This window comes from Miscanthus floridulus, chromosome 11, assembly GCF_019320115.1.
Source record: "Miscanthus floridulus cultivar M001 chromosome 11, ASM1932011v1, whole genome shotgun sequence".
Taxonomy (NCBI): domain Eukaryota; kingdom Viridiplantae; phylum Streptophyta; class Magnoliopsida; order Poales; family Poaceae; genus Miscanthus; species Miscanthus floridulus.
The window spans coordinates 39,494,665-39,519,097 of NC_089590.1; the positions used below are offsets into that span (position 1 = coordinate 39,494,665).

Here is a 24,433-nt window from a genome sequence, read left to right on the forward strand (position 1 = left end):
CTGTTTGATTTTTTGAAAAACTAAAATTATATTTTTTTTATGCACGGAGGGAGTATATTTTGCTCACAAAAGTCACAGACCTGGCAATCTTCGTAAGGAAGAAAGGATTTAAACACCAAACTGAAAGGCTGCCTCCTTCCCTCGCAAGGAGGACATTTTTGCTATCCAGGACCTTCCTTCTCGGTAATCTCCTACAGTAGAAATTTCTTTTACATTAAAACCCTTCCTCTTATCTAGCACGTCCTGCAGAAGAAACCTAAATAAATGGCGGATTCAGATTCAACTAGTACCGGGCTCCTTCCCGCCCCTTGACGCCTCCACTCCCATGGCGTTGCCGCTGCCGCAGCAGCCAGACCGCCCCTACACCTCCGGCAGCCTTGGCTACTTCCACCTCCGTCTCGTGGGCCCCGCCCCCGCCCTGCTCCTCCTGCGCACCGGACCGCCTCTACTCGCTCTCCCACTCCCGCCGCCGGGGCTACCGCCTCCGCCTCCTCGCCAGTTCTCATCGCCGGCGCGCCCGCGACCTCCTTCTCAGCACCTACGGCTGCGACCTTCGCCTCACACACCGATCTAGCATCGGCTCTCCGAGCGTCAATGGCCGGCCCCTCTGCGCGGGGACCCCCACCGAGCTGGCCGTTGGCGATGAGGTATCGGTGCTGCGCTGCGGCACCAGGTACGGATTCATCGTGGAGAGGTTCGTCTCATGCGGAGGGGTTGAGGTTGGTACGGCTTCAACGGCGGGGTCCTGCGCCGAGGGGCTTGTGTTTAGGGCCTTGTCGCTGCGGAAACGGCTCAGGGCGATCTGTGAGAGCGAAGATCCCCTTTCGTTATTGAGGGATTGTTCTGGAATTGGTAGCCTGGATGTTGATGTTGGACCTAAAAAATGGAGGCAGGATGGTGCTGGTGAATTGTGCCTGGACAATCCAATTGCTCCCGCTTCTGAGGAGAATGTGCTGCAAGGTGATTGCAATTTTGACCAAGACAAATTGGAACACCACCTTGATGTTGTAAATGATGGCGATGGAGAGCTGTTTAATGGGAGTAAAGGATGCAGAGATGACAATGCAGAGCAGCCAGGATGCGGCAGCGGCAATGAAGAGCAGTATCGCAGTGAGGGCTGCTACTCAGATGGGAGCACATTCTTCTTGAATCGCCTTGCATGTACTGGGTCTGACACATCGGAACCACAGAGTGGCGTGACACTTCCACAGCTTCTCCATCCTGTTAATAGTTTGGTGCGAGTGTTCATTGCAACATTCACCTCAGATATTTCCTGGTGTGCCTGCTCTCTGCTGCCTTTCTGAACTTTACCTATAACATTGAGACATGCGATTGAATTCTTCATAGAAATGCTAATGTTTGTATGGTTCTCAGGTTTCTCAACTATTGCAAGATTCCCCAGCATCTACCAGTGACAGTAGCATGCCACAACAAGGAGAGATGCTGGAGTGCAAGCAGTGAAAATAGAACGGCGGCACCTTTTGAAAGCCATCCTAAGCTTCTACTAGTGTAAGTAGCAACCTTGAGTACTGTTTTTTTTTTTTTTTTTTTTTTTTTTTTTGCAGTTTGAGCAAATGCCTTGTGCTTTTGTTTTTCGAATCTATCAGGTGCACGCCTATCAGATACTGTATCTTAGTTTTGCATTTGCTGAGCTCTATGGTATACCAAAATGGGTGTTTTGCATTTGTTGAGCTCTATGGTATGCCAAAATGGATGTTTTTGTTGAGGAGGGATAGTGAACACTAATGTTGTCATTTATTTCTTTTCAAGTTTCCCCCGATTCCCTGAAGAGATAGCATTTGGAAAGGACAGGAAGAAGCAAGGAGTTGCATGCCACCATCCAAAGCTCATAGTGTTACAGAGGGAAGACAGCATGCGTGTTATTGTTGCTTCAGCTAACTTAGTACCGAGGCAGGTCAGTTTTTTTCCTGCTCACTAATGGCTTAGCTTGAACTTTGTGCATTGTGTTTTCTCTTGTGAAGATCTGCTTCTATGGTCTTGCTGAAGGTTTACATAATTTATGCAGTGGCATCTCATAACAAACACAGTGTGGTGGCAAGACTTTCCTCGTAGAACATCCCTGGACTATGCAGCACTTTTTAGTGCAGCCAAGAAGCAAAAATCTGATTTTGCTGCTCAATTAGTATCATTCATAGCATCCATGGTCAATGAAGTCCCTAGCCAGGCATATTGGATAAATGAGATTGCTAAGTATGATTTTGAAGGAGCTGGTGGCTACCTCATCACTTCAGTATCTGGAATACATGCACAAAGTCCTCCTTATTTGGAGTCTAATTATTTCCTTTCAGTAAGTTTAATTTTGCTAGCATGACACACTATTTTGTTGTTTAGCCCTTCTAGTAAGAATATCAAACATATACTACCTCTGATTCTAAACGTAGGTCATTTAGGATCCTATTTGGTCAAACTTTCTTAACTTGGACCATCGGTATATAACAAGTTACATGCACTCACAACATATGGTTGATGTTACTACGTTCATCATGGAAATATTTTCAGAATATATAACTTTCATCATTTAAAATTATATATTTAACAAAAATTTCAAGTTATTGTCCTAACGGCCTACATTTGGAATCAAAGTGAGTATATCGTTTGCACCAAACAATATATTGCTTATAATTTGGATACTTTCTGAGGAAGATATTAGCGTAAGTGAACTTAATCCTAAGCTCAGAACTAGCTATTGCTTTGTCATTACTGGAAAAATAATAGCCTATTTTTATGGTGCCCTATTCCATAACTAGCTGTATCCACCGGCTTTTTCAGGCTAAACATAATGTACACACAAAATCTGCACATAGAATGTTTATTGGCTCTGTTCAAACATCTGTAGTTGGCCTATCCCATCGGTTTCACATGCCATCAGATGCTGGCAAACAACTAAGAGCCTTGTCTGCATTTCTTGGAAAATGCCGTGAGAATATGCATGGGACTACAGAAGTGATCTTGAAGAGGAACACCAATATACCTGCAGATGCTAATGCTGTGAGTGTCCTTGTTGCTGATCTGGATAAATTTTCTGAGGAAGGTATGCATAGTTCAATATGTGCACTTTTACTGAATGTGTGCCCAAAGGTGTTCTGTGTTTCATGGTTCACGTGTAAAACAACAAATTGCTACCTTTATATTTTAATTGACCATATCCCAATGCCTTTCAGATTCTGTCCAACTTGGTTTCTTGCCTAGAGAGGTTGCTAAGTGGGTAGCTCCCCTCAGTGACTCAGGATTCTTCAATTTCTCTGGATTTATCTACCCTAGAGAAGCCCTGGAGGCTGCATATGGAGTAACTAATACTAAAGTGCAGTTGCTTCTATACGTATCAAAGGTATGCCAGAAAGATTTTAAGAAACCTTTCTCATAAGTTTGTACTACTATTGTGAAACTTCTCCATGCATATCCTAAACTGTTTCAATTAAATTCAGGGTCCAGTGTTTTCTCAAATTTCCGAGCTGATAAGCAATGAGCATTTTCCACCACTCTGCTCACTAATAGCATCCTTGCAGCGGTGCCTTGGACTTTGGCGGTTAGAAGAGGTCTATGATTTTATATGATGAAATTATGTGCATCTTTGATAAAACCATGCGATTTATAAACTAAACTAACATTTTTTTAAGATGATAATATTATTTGGTGAAATCAGTGTATACTTATTCTAAAATGGATAGTAGTGGTATGAAGCTGATCGGCATAACTTAATACCTTTTTAGTCGTCACCATCTAGAGCAATACTTCCAATTTTCTCAGTTTGAAGACCTTTGCACTGCCTTTTGCATTTGTGATATCTAAACATAAGGAGTCAAGCAACAAATATTATGTCTTCAGTTGTTTTTGCCCTCACTGCTCTGTAAGGACATGTAAAATTGGTATTTGTAGTTTCTAAGGTTCTGCTTGGAATGGAAGAGTTTCACAGGGAACCTTCAATTTACAAAGGAACCAGGAAAATTTTCTGCCTTCCAATGAGAGCCTAAAACAGAAAAAGAACTGTACATTCATCAGAATCAATTCAGCTTTTACACTTATCATCTTGTTGCTTGGTCAGTTTGGTTTCTTGATTTGCACTTTGTAAGTTGCTCCATGGCTATTTAGTTGCTTATGTCACTTCTGTCCATACCACCTGTCCTCTTTACTGATATTAACCAAATTTTTCTAATTGTAATTAACATTGATTTGAAGCAGGTATTGTCAAACATTAAGTGGCCTGAAACACTCGAGACTAATTTCATCTACAGTGAGAAAACAATCAATTTTGCTATATTGAAATAGTTACTCCATTCCAAATTATAAGTCGTTTTGGCTTTTCTAGGTTTATAGCTTTTGTTATGCATCTAGATATGTAGCTTTTACTATGTATCTAGAAAATCCAAAACGACTTATAATTTGGAATGGTGGGAGTATTAGATTAAGTGTTTCCTACTCAGGTTAAATTATTTTATAGGTGCTTCATCCATTGGGACTTCAATTAATCCACAGTTCATTGCAAGCTTTGCTTCTGCTGCTGGTAAACGACCCCATCAGGATTTTGACTCTCAAGAATCTGATCCGGAGGTAATTCTTAACTGTTTACTGAAGCTTACTGTATTCTAGCAAATTACTGGAATATGTATATCTTTTCTTGATGGACATACCCACTTAAGTGTTCCTTAATTTTCGTAGTGGGGTTGCTGGACAACAAACCATGAGCTGAAGAAGCCATCAATCAGTCTGTTGTTTCCAACAATTGACAGGGTGAAAAAAGGGGCTTGTGGAATTCAATTGTGCAGGAATTTGCTTTCTCTACCTGAGGTGGATTTTCTTTTGACTACTCTAAACCTTTCGAACAATTTACAAATAAGAGCTCGTGATATATTTGCACTATATTCAATATGGAAAGTTGTGCACATGAAATAGAAAATTCATGCTTTTCTAGTCATAGAAGCAAGTGCTGAAAATAGTGTAAATTTAGAGATTACCCAAGTAAGGTGTATGATATTACTTTTTGTGCCCATCTCACATGCTTCCTTTTGACAGAAAACATGGCAAAGACTGAGATCTACTGGTATATTTCACGATGCAATCCCACAACCATATGCCAGGATAGGGCATCCTATGCATGTTAAGGTATAATCATCTCAGGGAATATCATAGAATTAAACTTCCTTGGCCTTGTTTAGTTATTCATAAAATATTGAATGGTGGTTCAAGTTAAACAATGGCAGACATGACATACACAACGTCATTTCTCTGAATACTATGGTTGCAGACATTGACAATGGGTTAGAAACAGCTGATGATTGTATGTGTGTTGTTTAAGTGAAGATGTTAGCGAGAAAAGTCCAATTATAGCTTTACAAAAAAAAAAAACTTGATATTTACTCTTTCTTACTATGTCTTCAACTGCTAGCTAATGCTCTTGATATTCATCCTTTTTGGATAAGCTGTCTACCATCAACTTGGATAGACATGTCCTATGTGACTTGCTTCTGTTTACCTTATGTCATCGTTGGCTGATACAGATACTACATTAAAAAGTGATGAAATGTTCAATATTCTTGCATAAAATTCAGCTATGGTAGTGACAAATTTATCTATGTACCAGGTTGCTCAAAGACGCTTCAAGTCTTGTTTTGATGAGCGTTCATTCGGCTGGACTTATTGTGGGTCTCACAATTTCAGTCCGGCTGCATGGGGACAGCCTCTATCTCCTCCCTCCAAAGCAAATCCTAGTGAAGCCAGATCAGCACCTTCTGGTCCGAGGCTGCACATTTGCAACTATGAGCTCGGCATCATACTCATTGCTCCACCACCAGGCATGTCAAAGCATGCAAGTGAAAGTAGGCACAGGATCGAGGGCATCGCCCTGCCATTTGTTGTCCCTCCACCACGATATAAGGGGAGTGATAGGCCAGCGACTCGGCTGGCCATGCGAGAGGCTGTGGCTCAGGCTTGTGTTCTGCAGGGTAACGATGTTGTAGATTTGTCAGAGGATACTGACGAAGATGTGCCAGATGAAGATGATGAGCAGGTGGTTGAGCTATCTGATTGTTCTCAACAAGAGAAGGAAGAAGAGAAGATTTATGCAGAGACACTATGGGGGCAGGTAGATTCTTCACAGAGCCAGGAAAAGGATTAAGTGAAAGCTTGCGTCCAGTTCTTGATGCAGTCCCATGGATCTATTTCGCCCTGATAGTTCAATGGAGAGGGGTTATAAAGAGAGTACAGTACCAAAGGTTGATTGATATGACAGACATGTTTGATAAGCTGTTGTTGGAAGCTTCGGATTCGCATGTTTCAAGCGAACTGAAGTTTGTGAAGGACTTGTTGTTGTATTGTCTGACGACCAGAAAGAGAGAGGCGACCTGAGTGACGATTCTTCATTGTCCCATTTTTCATGTTTCAGATTACATTTATGGTGTAGATATCATGTCATGTTTTCATGTATTCCATTTTTATAGGAATCCATTCTTGTATTGGAAAATATGGCTTTCTCATTCACCTAATGAGAGACAAATGTATACATGATCTGCTGAATGAATAATTACATATACTGAAACTGAAGATGTGGCATATTCAATTTTGCAGCTTAACATTCTCCTATCTTTATTACATATATATACATATTTTGTCCAGTCCCATTCGTTGCAAATAAACAGCATCCAAATATCCCAGCCGTCAAATTGGATGTGGACCAGACGTCATATTTTTCCCGTGGTTTCTTATTCACTTGGCTGATAAGTATGGCTGATTTGTTGCGAGAGAAAAAATTGTTGGTTTCCGAGCACAAATCCACGGGAAAACAAGCGAGCGACGTGGCAGCGGCTAGCGGGACGCCTCACTCCAGTAGTCCAGCTCCAGGCTCCAGCAGCCCACAACCACGGGCAACGCGAAGCAAGCAGCCCCACGCGGCCACGCTCTGCGCCACCACCTGCCGGCCGTTCCCGGCTCGCCGCCGCCGTTGCACCCTCGCGCTCACACCTCCGCCAGCTCAGGTCCATCGAGCGGAGAAACCCATGGCCCCCTCGCCGCTGCTCGTCCGGCCGCCGGCGATGGCGAATTCACCCCTTCCGCCTACCCGTTGCGCGGCCGCGGTAGCAGCGGCGACGGCGGTTCGGACGGCTCCCGCAGCCCCACTCTCTAGGTTATCTTATGCCCCATGGCCCCTGCTGACCGACCCCTCTCACCTGGCGCATGCTCTCCTCGTTTTCTGCTAAATTTCGTGGTGTGGTGACATGGTTTCCCTTGATCGCGCAGGCTCCGTACCAAGTGTAGGTTCGCCGCATCGGATGTGAGAGAAGACTACTCATCCACTCCGATAGATATTGTCGCTGATGTGAAGACGGAAAAGGCATGGGTTTCCGCAGCTCAAGTTCTCTAACATTCAGCTTTTGTTAGGTTACTAAGCCGATTTCCCCCCACCATTCTGAACTGTTTGTCGGCGGTTGCAGATTGTGGTGTTGGGAGGAAGTGGATTCGTTGGTTCTGCGATCTGCAAAGCTGCTGTCTCTAAAGGCATTGAGGTTGTGAGCTTCAGCAGGTACTTCTTTTGCTCTTCTCTGTGATGAACATTTCTGTGCTGTATACCCTGTAGAAGCAAATAGGTGATGTATAAATCATTTCAACTATGCAGCAGTTGTAACTTTCACCATTTCTAGCATATTTTAAACAATTTTAAGTTTATATTAGATTCTTCATCTATTGATTTCTTTAGCAGCCCCTTTATTTTACTAAATTGGGTCAATAGTCTCTGTTTGGTAATGAAAAATGAGAGGTGGATACAGTGTTCTGGGTACCAAACCTGGTTTATGTACAAATTTACACATTTTACTTGATTGTGTGTTGATGGGCAGGTCAGGAAGACCATCTTACTCTGATCCCTGGGTTGATCAAGTCAATTGGCTAGCAGGTATTCTTGTAGTATTATATGCCGTTATAGGAGTTTGGTTATTAGATTTTGCTCCCTCACGTTAGCTAACTGCTTTACTTCCCCAACCTGTTGTGTCTAGTGTGTTAATATTGATGGTTTGCCTCCCAAATTATACCTTTATCAAGTGATTGAGGATACAACTGAATTGAGAATGAGAATAATAAGATTCTTATCCAGAGTAATAGCTGTTCTGTAAGAAATGTATTATGTATGATCCCTGTTATACTTGTACTCAACAAACAAAATTTTATATTGCTGCCATGCTGTAATTTGTATGATCCCTGTTGTACTTGTACTCAACAAACAATTTTGTATTGTCATCATTCTGCCATACTTTGTTTGGGATATTAAAATGAACTGTATAAGGCAATTTCTTTAAGTTTATACAATATTCTATTGATGTCCTATTGCTTCTGAGTGCTGAGATAAGACATATATGCACATATATTGATTATTGCAAAATAATGTAGCCCTGTACATAAGACTGTTTCTTACTTTAGCCTTGCTCACTGGCTTACTGCATGGCTCCTTATTCATGAAAAACTGCTTTAACAAAGTGCAACAGAGAATAAACTGGATTTCCTGTTGGCACCTTATTCCTGCAACTATGTGGCAGGCCCACATGGTGATAGTCTACTTTCAAGAATCAAGAGTCTGCGATTTACATGTTGTCTGGCACTCTAATATTCAGTTAAGCACCTTAATGTGATGTAGGAGATGTTTTCTATGCAAGATGGGATGAAGTATTGATTGGGGCTACCGCTGTTGTGTCTACCCTTGGAGGATTTGGCAATGAAGAACAAATGAAAAGGATAAATGGTGAGGCAAATATCATAGCAGTAAACGCTGCAAAAGAATATGGTAAGTATTACGTAGTGCACTACATTGATGCCAATTTGTATGCAACTATGCTCTATAGACAAATTTTCATGAGATTGATTTGACTGAACTAAGATTGTTCAAATCAAACTATAGTAGTCTGTAACTTCTCAAGTGTCAGGTACATCTAGTGTACCGACAAAGTTTTTAGTTGTAGAATTTTTGTGAGAGAACTTGCTTTCTGGATTTAATCTTCTCAAGGAATAACATCAAAGAGAAAGAAGTGGATTGTTGTTTTACCATACCATTTCCTTTTGGATTGAAATAAATATATTCATGTGTTCATTTACAGGAGTCCCGAAGTTCATTTTAATCTCTGTACATGATTACAATCTTCCATCCTTTCTTCTTACCTCGGGTTACTTCACTGGTAAGAGAAAGGCGGAATCTGAAGTCCTTTCCAAATACCCAGCCTCAGGTTAGAAATACTGCACACCATTTATCGTCAGTTTTTTTTTTCTCTCGAATTTATATATTCTTGTCATATATTGGACCTGCTTTTCTTTTACAGGTGTTGTGTTGAGGCCAGGCTTCATTTATGGTAAAAGGAAAGTAAATGGCTTTGAGGTACCGCTTGATGCTGTTGGACAACCATTGGAGAGGTTGCTCTCCTCTGTTGAAAATTTCACCAAACCATTGAGCTCACTGCCTGCCTCTGACCTAATCCTTGCACCCCCTGTGGGCGTGGACGATGTTGCCTACGCGGTAATCAACGGAGTCATAGATGACAGCTTCTTTGGGGTGTTCACCATTGAACAAATCAAGGAAGCTGCAGCCAAGGTAAGAGTGTGAATCTGTGGTCTTGTTCCCCAGTCTCTGAATGTATTATAGGTGGAAAGTTCGTAAACTCAGCAGTAACTCATGATCCTTGTGTTCTTTCTTTCTTTCTCCCTGAATCTGACCATAGTCAATAGTTCAAAAGTCAGTGCAGCATTTTTTTTCTGCTGGAATTTTCTAGCACTTGAGACTTAAGAGCTAACAAAATATATAGTACCGTGGGTCACATAATTGTTACGTTGGTTCACAATCTTGATGGAGGTGAGCGGCATGAGCTCACAGTCTTGTGAATGTGACATTAGACCCATTTTCAACAACCTGCACTTCGAACCATGTTGATGTTTTTACCAGATGGTTTCCCACAAAATGTTTTTGAAGTGTAAATCATATGCATCATTGATTAGATCAACTCAATTAAAAAAGACGCTATGTTCACAAAAGAACGACCCAATGTTCACGTGAATCCAACATGCCAAGTAATTGACTCTTTTGCCCTTCCGTGTATCACTTAAGGCTCTTTTGCCCTTCCTACATGGCGCGCAGCGTGCTCTTTTGCCCTTCCTCCAAGCCTGGCCAGCGGCCATGGCATCGTACTCGTGCATACGGTACATGTACATGGGCGTGCAGCGTGCTCATCGTCTCCGGCAGTGCAGCGGCACCCTCCCTATGAGCACTACCGCCAGCGTTGCCACGATGGTCCCTCAGCTGCGCCGTGCACCCGAGGGCCAAGTTCCTCACCACCGTCGGGAACGGATGTTCATGCAGTGCTTTAGTGGCAATTGGCAGCAGCTGTCCTGCTGATCGACCTGCCAGGTCAAATGGATGGAGAATCGAGGGCTACCCTACCTCATGACACATGACAGATCACACATGCACCGGTCGCTGACTCGCTGGCGATGAGAATTTCCGGCAGTGCAGGGCTGCAGGCGTTGCCACCGAGCGGCATCATGGCAAATCCGAGCGATGAGCAGCACTGCAGCAGGTAGGTTTTCTATGGGCTGAATGGCTAATGCATTCTGTAGGGAAAGTGAACGTGAAACACTGGGCAGTTCTTGACAACGTCGTTGAAACTGAATGAAAGATTTGCTGTGACCATGACAGTGGAACAGAGCAGAACAGCTTCAGTCCACATGATCATGCCAACGGCAGACAGATAAAGGGCGACAGCGCATCTGCGACTCATGAAGCATTTCAAAATTTCAAGTTTTCAACCTGGTGCATACACATACACGGCCAATCACGGCAGATACGAACAGTAACAGGAGCACTACTTTCACCACAGAAACTCCACGCTTATTCGGTTGGACGGACGACATGCCACGTCTGACCGACCACTCTCGCGTCGCGCCTACTACTAGCTAGTACGGCTTGAGGCAGTCGTAGAGGCGGCGATGCTCCGACGGCCAACCAACAGCAGCCTCCCCCGCCGCTGCTGCGGCCGGCGACTGCAGCGCGCTCGCAGTTGGGGATCTGACGCCGGACGACGGCGACGCGCCGGTGGGCGTCAGGCACTGCCAGCAGCGCCTGCCGGGACGCGTCGGGGTTGCCCTCCACCCGCAGCATCTGCAGCTGCCGCCGCCTCTGCTCCCTCCTCACCTCGTTGCGCTTGTTCACGTAGTCCTCGTGGATGAACACCTCCATCCTCTTCTCGATCTCACTACTACCACACAGCCCACTGTGAATTACTACTGCTGCTGCACACTATCATTCATCAAACTATCCAAGAACCTAACAGCAACACAAGCACAGAGAGGAGGAAGAGGGAGTGCTGTGGTGGAGAACTGCCCTTGTATATAGAGCGATTCACCCAGATCCAGGTGTTGTTAACCATGGAGGTCACTATCAGTCGCTTTTGCCTTTAACCAATTTCACAAGGCAGCTGCCATTAGTCCATGCCAAGTGTGAAGTCCACAATGGCACAAAAATAAAATGCACGCCTTTTTTTTTTTACCAAATTACCAAAAGGTCCAGTGCCACATTGCTTGCCTGGCTGCTTCTGGGAAAATAAGAGAGGCCTTTCTAATGCCATTTCCCATGCCTCTCTTCCTCGGTCACATCTACTTGGAGCCTGTGGTGGCAGTAGTTTTAACCAGGACGTCGCTATCATTGATGCACAAAAAAAACGCAAGAATTGGAGGATTAGTGGCTGGCGTACTTTGGCAGAGCAATACAGCCGTGTATTCCAGGTTAGACTAGGCCGCGGGACGCTGTCCCTGTCCACGCTCCACGGGGAATTTTCAATGCGGAAGATTAGGTGGTTGCCTGCTCGCCGCGGCATGGAATTGTGGACAGAAAGCACAAAAGAGCTAGAGGTGTGGTGGATCTGTGGTAGGTATGTGCGCTTAGATTCGTCACGCACCACATAATATCTTCTTCGAATTAGTGGCTGGTGGTATCAGTAAATCCTCTGCACTGGACTGGTTTTTGCATGGTTTCCAAAATCTAGTCCACATGGACCACTATCTCAAATGTTTGCCCTTTTATTTTTGGAGATATAAGAAAACCATAAGACTTCATTTCAAGCAAATTCATACCATGAGTCATAAATTTACGATTCACAGAAACAACAAAAATACTTAGCAGAGAAAGATTGGCAAACGGAAACTGAAAACGATCTGCCACTCTGCTCATGGACTCATTAGCTCAGGTACGAGCCTCCATGTTTGATTCATGCACAAAAGTAGGTCAAATCCATGTGCACCTTGTGATTGAACAAAAGGTTTTGTTCAATTCCCAAATTTCAAAACAATATATACATCTTTATTCGGTTTATTGACTACTACACCGTTCTCAACAAAAAAACCATGTAGTTTGAAACAGACACGTATGCAAACACCCACAAAAATTTACCAGCTGATAGCCCGTCTCTCTAGCTCTCCATTCTTTCACAAGGAAGTTGATGCAGTCGTCGTCCTCTGTGCATTTCCAAGGATGATAACAATGACAGTCACATCATCATGGTACTTTCTCCTACTCCCAACAGGTATCCTCATCAATTCTTCGGCTGTTAAAGCTGAGAAAATAGAAAGAAAGCGATTAGGAGTTGCTGAGTTAGCATTGATGCAGGTTGATCTGAAATGATTTCAAAGATGCTGATTACATAGGGGAAAAAAGATACAAAACTATATCAAACAAATCCTGATGCTTCTAATATAATATGGAAAACGAATTGTGCAGATGACTCATAGATTAATGATCCACAGGGCAATAGCCCTCCTAACTGTTTGATATTTCAATCATAAAAATTCAAAATAGAATTTAGAGGGTACCTGCTTCCTTGGCTGCTTTGAGTATAAGTTGCTCGATGAGATACTTTGCAGGATCCCCCATTGTATTATCATGCATAAATTGATAAACCAACTGAACAACTTCATCATTACTGAAGAAATCAAATAAGCCATCACTACCAAGCACAACAAACAAGTCATCATCCGTAACTTTGTGACTCAATGTGTGTGGATTTGTGTAAACATATGGAGGGCTGCTCAAATCGCAGACTCGTAGAATGCCCATGAGTGCATCATTGAACTTCCTCTGCAAATTGACCAAAAAACAATGGTTACAACTGTAGCAATGATACGAATTTTATTCACTTATCCAAGAGTAATTTGTCACCTGCTTTAGATAGCCAACTCCAAAAGCACGAGTAACCTTCAGCTTTCCTTTTATTTTGTTACCCCTGACAACTGAAGGATCATTGGGATGGTCAGCTAAAAGTCTTTGGTACTCCAAAGGATTTTCAAGTGAGTGGGTCTCTGTCAGTTGAGTAGCCATCAAAGCACCATTTTCTACATATGGCATGGAAGCAAGCACAGCTCTACTGTCCCCCATATTTAAGATGCACAGATCTGTTCCATGAAGAAGTACAACCAGAACACAAGACCCTACTGAAACTAAATCTGGTCTATCATCCATCTCTTGTTCAACCATGCACAGAAAGTCATTCTCAGCTTGCTCAATAGCAGTAGAAAGGCAATTCAGCACACCAGCTCGAAATGTTTCAGAAAATTTGATGTCTTCATTTTCTGAATTTCTCATGGCAAGTGTTAACTCACTTTTAAGACCATTGAGAGAGCTTTCTGATGAATTGTATAAACCATTTTGTTGCTTGATCCGATTCTCCAGCAGGTACAAGTAATATACTATGTTATCATATAGAGTTACCGCAAGAAAATCAGCTGCATCCCTCCCATTAAACCCATCATATATTCCACAAATCAGCCATCCATTTTTCTCTGAGCACACAGCTTGGACTCTATCCTCTCCAGCAGCTCCGCCAGCCATTTTCACCTCTGTATTAGTCAGAAAATTGGATGATACAGTTGTTGGGGCACTGGACCTCCAAAGATTTTTACTGATCTCAATTATAGAGCTCTCAGTTGACACAGGGCTGCCTTGTGAGGTGGATAACGAGTCCAATCTTGACATTGATGGAGAAGAAACAATTTTTCTAAAGGCATTTGGAGAATCTAGTTCTGGTAAAATTTCTTCGCCAATAAGGCCATTGCAAATATTTGTATTTGCCAGTGTAAAATTTGCACTAATAGCAGCACCAGATAAACAAGTAAATGAGCCATTTCGTGACCCCATCATGGTATTAGTCCCAAATATGTTCTTAGGAGAAATGCCATTCCCATGATCATTTTCAGGAGAAAAGCTCTGATAAGAATCACAATGGTATCCAAAGCTCACATTGAGATTGCTACAACTCCTGACAAGCATATCTTCCTCAGAGCTGATGCTGTGATCGCTAGTGTCCTTATAAAACAGTTCTACGTCCACCATGTTTTTCTATAACAGTATAACACCAGTGTGACGTAATACTGCCGGAACACTTTGTTTTCTATAGGTTCCTATGGTATTCAAATGCCATGCCAAATACTGCTTCCTTTATACTTGAACGGAAATGCAAACCAAACCTGCAATACTAAGCACAAAGTATTTTAAAAAATATTACCTAGCTAATGATCCAAATACACATCATTGCTTTAGTGTTAAAACCGCTGTAAAAGAACAAGAAAGGGTGAAGTACTCTTTGATAAGCTAATAGCAAGGTGATTGTAAATTAGTATGTTCCAGCCTACTAAATCTGTAGATCTGTGCACAAGAATTGCAAAGGATGGCATCTCAACAAGGCAGAGGGCTGCTTCTCTAGTTCTGGGCATAGTATGGTTGTGACTGCAGTACAATTGATCCTCTGTTTTAATTTCTTCTTATCAAAGCAGGGAGCTTTGGCCAGCTCTCAGCCCATCCACGTCACCCGAATTGTGTCAGCCGTTGGATTTTAAGATCAATGTTCCTGGTTCGTCGCACCGGGTCCTACGTTGCCTGCGTTGAAATATCTGCTCCCACCACGTCCGACACCTCTCGAAGACTCCCGTCGTACCGTCTCACTCGACCTCTCCGCGACGCTCGCCGCCCCCTCTTGCAGTCCTTCCTCTCTCTCTCCCCATGCGGCGACGCCCTCCTCCTCCCGTCGCGTCGCCGCATGCCGGCCGGGTCAACGCTACCAGCTCACCGCGCGAGACCCTCTCGGAACTGCCACGCCGCTTCCTCCTCGCGACGCAAAGCAGCGGGGCGCGCGGCATAGGGTTTGGCCCCTCCGTCACCGGGCGTCCCCACGGACGCGCGGACAGCCAGCTGAATCCCTGACGCGACGGCAGGCTCTGGTGGCGGAGGGACCTCCGTGCTGGTCGTCGATGACGACGGGGAGGTCACGTCAGCAACCTCGGCAGTGGATCTGAAGCGGTCGCTCGCGGGGCCGCTCCCGGCGGTGGATCTGAAGCTGGAGCACGGCGTGGACCTCGTGCCGGCAATGGAGGTGGTGGATCTGCGCCGAGCAGGCGGATCTAGCGCGAGGCCTCCCCGTCTCCACTGGATCCGGCTGCATAGGCTCCGCCGTCGCGCTGGACGGTGCCACACGTCCGCAACCTGGCCTCCGCTGCCCCCCGCAGGTGGCCGCCGCCGTGCCTGCCACCCCGACGCGGCTTCAGTCCCGCAGGTTCGCCTCTCCTCGTGCGCCGCGCTGCCGGGGCGACAACGCACCCGGCCTGCTGCGTAGCGCCGCGCGTGGGCCCCCATGCTGGGCGGCCCCACGGCGGTGGTCGTCCTCGGCCACGGAGCGCCACGACAGGCCCATGACGGTAGCCGCCGCCGCTGCTTCCCCCACGCTGCCCCTTCCCGCCGCTCCGCGTATGCTCCACCAGTTCTCCGCTACCCATTCAATCTATGCAGTGAATCGGGTGAACTCCTTTAGTTCCTTTCCTACCTTGCCGGCGCGCGCGATGGCCCTTCTCTCCAAGGTTGTTTTGTCAGACTGCGACGACGGCGGTGCTCAGAGGGAGTTCGTCGCTGAAGGAGACAAGATGACGGGGATTTTGCAGAGGCTCTGAAGTCAACGCATGTTGGGGAAGCAACCTGCTTGGTCCTTACAAGCAGATCTGCAACTGGGGCTGCGTGGACTACATGTGCATGTACATTCCATTCTTTCTTCTCTATGTACTTCCCAATTCATGCTTTGCTCATTTTCAATAAAGGTTGCGTACTGTTTAGCAGCCAAACGTAAATCAAAGGCACATGCTGAATGAACATTAATGTGTTTTTTTCATTTGTGGAGCCTCCTCTGCCCTTAATGCATTACTGTGCTGCTACCAGAAATAAAGCAATGTGTACCTTTGTTAAATTCCAGTAAGTTTGATATATATGACGAGAAAAGGTGAGACTCATACTTTGTTGTAGGTATCAGGTCTGGAGTTCGATGGTCCACACAGTTCAGAAATCAAATAGTTTGCGTCTCCACAAGAAACTTTGGTTAGTCTGCATGAAATGGAATATTGTCCTTCCCTGAATTAGAGTTGTGAAAGAAGTGTTTCTTTTTGCAGGTTAAGGGGGAAATTATGGTCGTTGTTAAACCTGTGTGATATCTCGGTAACCTGATCCATATAGACCAATGACGCTTGTAGCGACGGTGTCACAGTCTTGTTAGGTTCTTTCTCCCTCTATTCTTTTCCTCTGATTTCAAATATATCAGACTCACTACAGTTGATTTTTAGATAGTCATGCATATTTGATCTTATTGGTTTGGATCTTGGAATTCAATATTTCTTTGCTGGAAGAAGTTGTGAAGTGTGCCTAATTCTCCTGCTTTTCTATCCTATACACCATGGAGAAGCCTCAGCAATGTGCCTTCTACAATCCGAGAGTAAATTCAATGCCAGTAGGTTTCTAGCTCAGATGTAACATCTCGGTCTCAATCACAAAGCATTTGGAATGCCATTAGAGAGTACATGTTAGGAAAAGGCAGGCAGCTGGCACTTATGTTAAAAATGTTTTCAACAAATTATAGACAGTTGAATAGATTCCCTCCTAAATTAAATGTCCCAAAAAAAATATTGCTACAATGTTGTTGGCTGCATATGGAGGATGGAGAGAATTCAATTTCCCTTTAATACACTGTTTATTTCCCCTTGTGTTGTGCATCATGTTTTGCACACCCAAAAGGAGTTGGTTAGTGTTTAGCGTTCCATCCTCATAGTCAAATTGGGATCGATGCTAGATGTGTCAGTTCTTTGGTCCAAGTCCCTGACCAGCTTCATCATGTGTTCTCAAGATAGGTACTTCAATGTTTAACCATACGCTTTAATCCCTATTTGCTAAAATAGTCACAACTAATGCTTCCATATCACCTTTCAATTTGCTAATTGTTCACAAAATATTGTTTTATACATGCAGCCTTGGCATCTACAATTTCTTCCTGGTCACCAGGTCATCAGAACATTATATAAAATGAGCCAAATGGCCACGTGTTTCGTTCTTATTGCTGAAAAAAGCACTGGAGGAGTGTTTGCCAACAAAGAGAGTGCTGAAGCAAGTGAAAATATGAAATTGATGGTAAAACTCCCATCCCTATTATCATCCGCTATTTTATGAAATTTAGTTTACTTTATTGGTTCAAATTTAGTGTTCTGGCAGCAAAAAAGTTGGGATTATTCGTAGTTGACCCAATTGGAAATCATGCCAGATTTTATTGCAATGATTACATGCCATCTCTAAGCTTGCACTGCAACTGTGTCTCTGGTAATAGGTGTCCTTCAGCTACAGAATACAGTTTTGTGTCATATTTTTTGCGATCCACTTATATATAGATACATATCTCATATACTTGCAGTTAGTATAGACATGAAGCATATTTAGTGGTTGAGCGCTGCCTAAAGGATAGTTGACAGAATGGTGGTTCCATGGTTATCTGCTACTTTGGTCTGCCCATTATATTCTAACCATGTCAGTGGCAGGCTTAGTCCTCTCCCAGGTTAGATTTCTTCGTCTACCTTCACTGGTTGGAATGGTTTGTGTCTACCACGTCATATATTTGTAAGTTAGCTTTGCGCATATATCCAGTTTCTTAGGTCTTAACCGCTGGCCACGTCTTTGTTTTCCATCTATTATGTTACTTCGTGTGGTCTGCCTGCAATTAGTATTCAGTCCTTACTGCCGATGCAATGGCCTCACCTAAACCTTCGTATCATGTTGTCTGAAACCAAATCGAGGCAGATAAACAGCATGCTGCACTAATGGAGGAGGACAGCTGCTACCTCCTTTGCGAACTGAAAATTAGTCCATGAAGTTGCAGGTTAACAAATGATTGGAAATTATAACTAAAGATAAGAAAAGGTAGTCCAATTGGTAAGGCTCATATTATGGCAAAAAAAACCTTCATGGTTCAGTGAGAAAATCTTCCTAAATACTTAGCTTCATTAATTATATTTGTCAGCAATGTTTACGCATTCCGGCTCGGGATGCAATTGACACCATATATGCTAAATCTTCGTGTGGCTAATAGATTAGGACGCAACAAAATACAGTGCTCCCTAGCTTATAAGAATTTATTCATGCTACAATGATTAGGACATGACGTCCTTTTGTCTATTATTATTCCTGGCAGGTTGATATGATGATGATGTCGGGTCCTGTCTGATCCACGTGCGCTATCAACAGAGCGGTGTCATCTCCTGGCAGATTTGTAACCTCTTACCGCTGTATGTATTTTTAGTTGGTTTGTTTCTAAATGCTGATACATCTTGTGGACTACAGCGAGGTGCTATTTTGATAAATCTTAAGGTTAAATAATCATATATGGTTATATGTTGATGTACTGTGCTTCTATGACTTATACCATACTAAAGGATTAGATCAAATGAATGAGTATGGTTACTATGGTTGGTCCAAGGTACATGATAACAGCGTGCGTTTACCTATGTACTTATTACAGTTATTGGCTTACCAAAATATGTCAGACAGGCTGATCCACCCCCTCTCTCATTCCCTTTTCATTTCCATCTAATTTTAGTTATTTTCCTGTTTTCCTTCATGGCTATTCTTTTTTTATTTTTCAACATCCAAGTTCTTTGTTTATCCTATGGCTTAATCTACCAGTACACACCTCTGCCTCTATTGCGATTGAGTTAGCATCACACTTGCCTGTTTTATCATTCTTGCTTTTTCCACATTTTAATGTGCTACTTTTGGTTTCTAATATCATGATCTTGGTTGGAACGTCCTACACTAAATTGCTGCAACCTGTCGTGAGCCAATGTGGCCTGCCATATGCTTAATTATCTCTTCTTCAAAAAAGCTTATGATCCATTCTTTTTGGCTTACACACCTACATGGCTTTATATTTTCCCATATGTGCTTCCTGCATTGTTCCTATTAAAGTAAGCCAAATGCAGGAAGCTGTCGTGTTTGTATTTCTTCATCTCTGACAGCTTTTTCCTTCTTTGCATAATAAGATCTGCTATTTTGCTTCAAACAGTTTGGTTTCACTTTCGTAATTCCCTACTTCAGTTAGCGCTGTCTTTTCATGTCTCTCTCGCACCATTAAGTTACTTACTACCTTATGGGGAGGTTAATTTGTTCTTTTCTTTGACAGCTATTTTTGACTCAGATTTCAGAACTGTTGCTATGTGTAGTGGGCTGGTGATCTTTTCTCCTACATCCCTATATGTGGTTTCACTTCTCCACGTACCTACACAATCCGTTTGATGGCCTGGAGAAAACTGAGTGAGGAGTAATTATCACAAGTTCCTTGATTTATACGTTCGTAACTTGCTTCGTGCCTCATTTGTGATAAGGATTTTTTCCAGTGCATACTGTGCAAATTGCTACGTTCAGATAATCCAGTCTCGTGTGATACTTAAATTTAGTCACTATATTGTTGGAAGATATCCTACGCCTGATGATACTATTTTTTACAATATAGTGACCATCTCCTAACTCGGATAGAAAGGGCAATGGAAAATCTAATCCACAGTCCTTGTACTTTATTTTTCACCTTCTAATTGACAGCTCAATGCTTCATCGCATTAGTGCTTCTATTAATGTATTTTACTATTTTTTCATATAGATCAATTTTCCCAGTTGCCTTGTAGTTAATTTACCTTGTAATCATGGCTGCTCTCTATTTGGTGGCAGGTTGTTAGTTGTCAAACTTTTTTTACCATGTGCCCTGCCATGGATTCATGATCTAGGCAGGTTAAATATCTATCCATTCATTTTACTATGTCTCCATCTAATTTGACCCTTCAATATTTTACCGACCACCTTCTAACCATAGGTCGTGACTGGGTTAAGCAATGAAACTGTAAATTATTCTTAGAAATATGCAAAATTTGTTCAAACAAAAGCTTAGGTCTACCTGCTGTAGCACTAACCATTTTGCCTCCATTTTGTGTTTTCCAGATCTTCGTCCATGATAATTTAAGAGAATTACAGCACAGCCTCCACAATGAAACTGTATGCAGTGGATCCTCCTCTTGTTGCAAAACACAGAGTTCCACCAGTACGTCCCCTTTTTTAATTTTATCTTTATTTGATGACACATCTTCCTAGAATGTTGCTATAAACTGCTGCTTCATAACATTGCTATCTATAACTATATTTAGTTACTTCTTTGCAACTATATTAGATGTTCATATACTGGTTTTGTCCCCTAATTTGAATTCATTTTTTCCCTGCCACACCACCCTCACCATGAGTAGCTAATTCGGTAGCGTTTTTACAAATTCTTCTTTGCCTTCACATTAATTAGTCTCCCAAGGTCCTGCCAGTGGTCTACCATGAGTTGAGATCATCATCTCTGAAATGTCCTTGCATATTGCATCTTTTTATACTAATCCCAATATAGGTTCCCAATATTGTCGTGCTGCTCTTTAACGACTTCGATCGACACTTTAGCCACCTACACTGACCTAATGTTGCAGTTTAATCGCGTATATTCAGATTCAATGTCATACGTTTTCTTACCATATCCTTTTTTTCCTTTTCATTTGTTTAAAAAAGTATGAAATTCTGCAGCTTTTAGTTCCACATATACAACTATGCTATTGATACATTGTTCAAGATTTGGTCTTCTACTCTTTACAGGAAGAAGGCCGTAAATGCACTGTCACAGTTAAACAGATTCCACAAGATGACAAGCAGTGATATATTTTGTGGAAAAAATGCAACAAAAAACGAAGCAACGAATCCGGCCCATACGTCTGCACCAAATGTAATTGGACAGGAACTATGCCTAGGTATCACTCACCGTCTGTGAATCGTTATGCACAGCCTACTATATAATCATTATTAACAATCGACACTGCTACCTGTGCCTATTTCTCAACATGCAGATACAAGCTTCCTTCTGCTGCAGCAGATGACACAGCTAAAGCCAACTTCTTCTGTTATGATGAAATAGCTCGACAGATTGTTTGCCAAAACTGTAAAGCGCTAATCAATCCACTCGGAAAACCGACTGGTTTCCCTCCAACACTCAAGGCTGCTATCTCATAAAAAGTTCACATTTGCCATTGGCCTAACTGAAGATTCGTTCTGCTATGTGGCGTCAACATACCTGGTTAACTCCATGTAGCCAGGTTTGATCACCAGACTTCTATACCAATACCTCTTTCTATTAGAAAAAAACACATTTCGGCCAGCTCAGCAGGTGCACACTGTACTGTATATGTGACAGCAATATATCTACGTATATGTAGATTCAAACAGCAATTGTACTGTATATGTAATAAAAATCGTATATCTATGAATATATCTACGTATCGTTCTTACATAATCTCAATCTGTACTGCCCACACTTTGCTCGCCCACGCGCTCAATGACGCGCACCATATGTGACATACAAAACTTCAATGTATATTTAAGTGTGCTTACTCGCCGGCGCGCGCGATGGCGCGCAGTTTGTACTAGTATAAATATATATGACAATTCACAGGGTTCAAATCCGGGTGTTCATCTATTTAGATGCTTGTGAGTTTAGTGGTTGCGTGCATCCCTAGCCAGTGCAAAGGTTAGAAGTTAGACTCCCTTCATCTAAATAATGTATTCCTTCCTGATAACATGGTACTAACTCCGTCCCTAAAAGAATGCATTTTTAGGTTTGAACCAGTCAAACTCTCCTAAGTTTGACTAAGTTTATGGCAAATAGTATCAGCATTTATTACTTCAAATAGATATAATATGAAAATATATTCCATGATGTATCTAATGTTAATCATTTGGCATCGTAAATATTAATATTTTTTTGTATAAACTTTGCTAAATTTGAGATGAATTGATTAAAAAGAAAACTAGAACTGCATTCTTTCTAGGATGGAGGAAGTAAGTTTGTTTGACTATTTTTCCACCTGGATTTAAGAGCGCGGAAATAACATATTAGGTGCCAATCGCCACTAATGAAATAAGAGAACTCAAGTTTGACTTGTGGTTGTAATATTCGCCTGTTCCCCCATCACAAACTTTTATATGAGGAAATCAAAGGCCACCAGGCTACAGCCGCCTCCACCTTGAATTGTACAAACCTACCCTCTTAGTTCTTATCAAAAGTGGATACACCGGTTCTAAACTCTGGCAGTACTTGCTGCTAAGCAAGCAGATATGACCCACCGGACACAGTTTGCGAAGAAATATGACTGAGTTCTACAAGATCCAAATACAACAACTGAAGAAAAGAAGGAAAATGATAGCCTCCCAATCAAGAACAACATCGTTCGGAGTCAGAGCGTAGAGAGTTTTACTCTTGAGCAAGACATGTAGGGGAACAGAGAGAACACAATAACCTGAAGTGAGAAGTTGTTGCTTCGCATACGACCGGAGCACACGGCGGCAGCTAAATGAACTTCACCACAGCGGCTGTGGCCAGTGTTCCCACAGAAACTAACCTTCTTCTTGGCGTTCACCTAGGCAGCAGCACAACACAAGAGAACGGAAACACACATGAGAAGAAAGATCAGTCAGACAGGCAAAAGCAACCAGAGGCAGAGAGACGTACAGATGCATCCATCTAAGTTCAGAGAGATGGGAACCGGGCCAGGCGACGCAGCCCCTGCTCTCCTCCCCCCATTCCTGAGCCCAACCCCGGCCCCAAGCGCGCAGCAAGGCAGGACAGGAGACCCGGGCAATTTGCGTCAGGAAAAGCGCCGCCGCCGCCCGTTCTTCTTGAAAAGGCCCTATCGCAGCAGAACAGAACACGAATCAAGAATCAGCATACCGCGCAAGTCGAGTCCAGTGTGATTGCAGTTGCAGTTGCGTGGACAACTACATACGCATCTATACAGAACGCGGACGGAGGGAGGAGAGAGGACGATTCGCACGCTCACCTCTCCGCCAATGACCAACCCCGAGCCGCAATCCGGGAATAGCCGAGTAAGTTGTTGAGGCGGAGGAGTGGCAGGAGGAGGGACCAGGAGAGGAAGAGACAGCCGCGGTGCGGAGGAGGTGGGGGACGGAAATTTGGTGGAAGGTGTGGGCTGCGGCGAATACTCCCTCTGTCCTTTTTTTTTTTTCCGTTTTGGCTATGGTTCAAACAGTCTAGGTTCAGAGCATTGTTCACGTATTTGCATGTCACTTGTATCCAGGTTTATTGATTGTCTCGTGTATCTAGGAGGAGGCTCAAACGACAGAAAAAGGGACAGAGGGAGTATATTGCGGGCTTTTTTTTTTACAACAATAATATTGCGGGCTTTGGTTGGGGGTGGTGGGCGACGGGGAGAGAGAGAGAGAGGGAAGTAACAGATTCACCTGGTTTTTCTTTGTTATTATTCTTTTGATTTGATTTTCTTTAGGTGAGATCTGACTGCTTCCTGTGATCTGATTGGATATACCAAATCTAACCATGTCACTAGCCACCACGATACTGACACTGTTGCTTGTGCTTCGCCCTTCTCTGCGGCGGGGGTAGAAACAAGTGTAACGCGAGCAGGAAATAGCGCTAGCCGTGCGTTTATCCTCTGGTAATGCTCTCCAAAAGGGCGTAAGACGCACTTCCCAATCCACACCGCTCGCTCCCGCTTCGTCACGTGCCCCGACCGTGAAGCTTGCTCCTGTCCGCGCCTATGACGCCTTCGCTCCTGCCGGCGACGCCCAATCCCCTTCCTCTACGGCCTTTCTCTAGCGCAGGAGCGCCGCGCTGCGGGCACCGCACCCGCTCGCCCACCCACTGCAGGCTTCTCCAGCATGGGGGGTCCCTCGCTATGAGCACTTCACCCGCCCCACCCGCTGCACCCCCCCCCCCACCCCCACTCCGCACTGGCATCGAGCTCTGCGAGACGACTAGCCTCAAATCGTCCAAGCAGCAAGGTGACATTGTGTTAAAAGCGCATATTGCAAGCGTACATTTCAAGTATTTCAGATATTTCAGAGGTATGTTGCAAGTATTTTATACCGATGTTGCAAAAGTAGATCGGGATGTTGCACATGTTGCAATGGCTATACACATATGTTTTAAGTCTATGTTCCAAATGTTTCATCTGTTTCAGACATATATTACAAGTGTTTCATTTGGATGTTACAAAAGTA

At 43.4% G+C, this 24,433-nt stretch overlaps 2 protein-coding genes, 1 long non-coding RNA gene and 2 pseudogenes across 27 annotated transcripts; 3 read left to right on the forward strand and 2 right to left on the reverse strand.

Annotated features, from left to right (window-relative positions):
• The first annotated feature begins 266 nt into the window (after positions 1 to 266).
• Positions 267 to 6,574, forward strand: LOC136494866 (uncharacterized; annotated as a pseudogene).
• A 232-nt stretch (positions 6,575 to 6,806) lies between these two features.
• On the forward strand, positions 6,807 to 9,811 carry LOC136494870 (uncharacterized protein At1g32220, chloroplastic-like). The gene is made up of 7 exons (XM_066491042.1): positions 6,807 to 7,138; positions 7,252 to 7,345; positions 7,446 to 7,534; positions 7,848 to 7,903; positions 8,639 to 8,785; positions 9,096 to 9,221; positions 9,315 to 9,811. Exons 1-7 carry the CDS (start codon positions 7,011 to 7,013, stop codon positions 9,593 to 9,595), a joined length of 921 nt encoding a protein of 306 aa, XP_066347139.1. The 5' UTR covers positions 6,807 to 7,010; the 3' UTR covers positions 9,596 to 9,811.
• Positions 9,812 to 10,753: 942 nt separating this feature from the next.
• Positions 10,754 to 11,536, reverse strand: LOC136494871 (uncharacterized; annotated as a pseudogene).
• Positions 11,537 to 12,212: 676 nt separating this feature from the next.
• LOC136494869 (probable protein phosphatase 2C 39) lies at positions 12,213 to 23,406 on the reverse strand. The gene is made up of 6 exons (XM_066491041.1): positions 23,236 to 23,406; positions 22,908 to 23,085; positions 22,696 to 22,815; positions 13,196 to 14,499; positions 12,850 to 13,114; positions 12,213 to 12,593 (listed from the first exon to the last, which is right to left on the reverse strand). Exons 4-6 carry the CDS (start codon positions 14,363 to 14,365, stop codon positions 12,466 to 12,468), a joined length of 1,563 nt encoding a protein of 520 aa, XP_066347138.1. The 5' UTR covers positions 14,366 to 14,499; positions 22,696 to 22,815; positions 22,908 to 23,085; positions 23,236 to 23,406; the 3' UTR covers positions 12,213 to 12,465.
• On the forward strand, positions 14,506 to 21,666 carry LOC136494872 (uncharacterized). 25 transcript variants are annotated; one of them, XR_010768732.1, is made up of 4 exons: positions 14,506 to 17,950; positions 18,522 to 20,110; positions 20,318 to 20,417; positions 21,002 to 21,666. It is a non-coding gene; the product is annotated as an uncharacterized lncRNA (long non-coding RNA). The 25 variants fall into 25 exon arrangements; XR_010768733.1 differs by having other exon boundaries at positions 20,318 to 20,371; XR_010768739.1 differs by having other exon boundaries at positions 18,522 to 19,675; positions 20,051 to 20,110; positions 20,318 to 21,666.
• Positions 23,407 to 24,433: the final 1,027 nt, after the last annotated feature.

Excerpts from the sequence above, each read along its gene's own strand:
- LOC136494869 (XM_066491041.1), bottom strand. The coding sequence starts at position 14,365 with ATGGTGGACGTAGAACTGTTTTATAAGGACACTAGCGATCACAGCATC. Across the intron at positions 13,115-13,195 it reads GAGTTGGCTATCTAAAGCAG|AGGAAGTTCAATGATGCACT; the intron begins GTGACAAATTAC and ends GTCAATTTGCAG. Across the intron at positions 12,594-12,849 it reads CAAAGCAGCCAAGGAAGCAG|CTTTAACAGCCGAAGAATTG; the intron begins GTACCCTCTAAA and ends CTATTTTCTCAG.
- LOC136494870 (XM_066491042.1), top strand. The coding sequence starts at position 7,011 with ATGGCCCCCTCGCCGCTGCTCGTCCGGCCGCCGGCGATGGCGAATTCA. Across the intron at positions 7,346-7,445 it reads CTGATGTGAAGACGGAAAAG|ATTGTGGTGTTGGGAGGAAG; the intron begins GCATGGGTTTCC and ends CGGCGGTTGCAG. Across the intron at positions 8,786-9,095 it reads AAACGCTGCAAAAGAATATG|GAGTCCCGAAGTTCATTTTA; the intron begins GTAAGTATTACG and ends GTTCATTTACAG.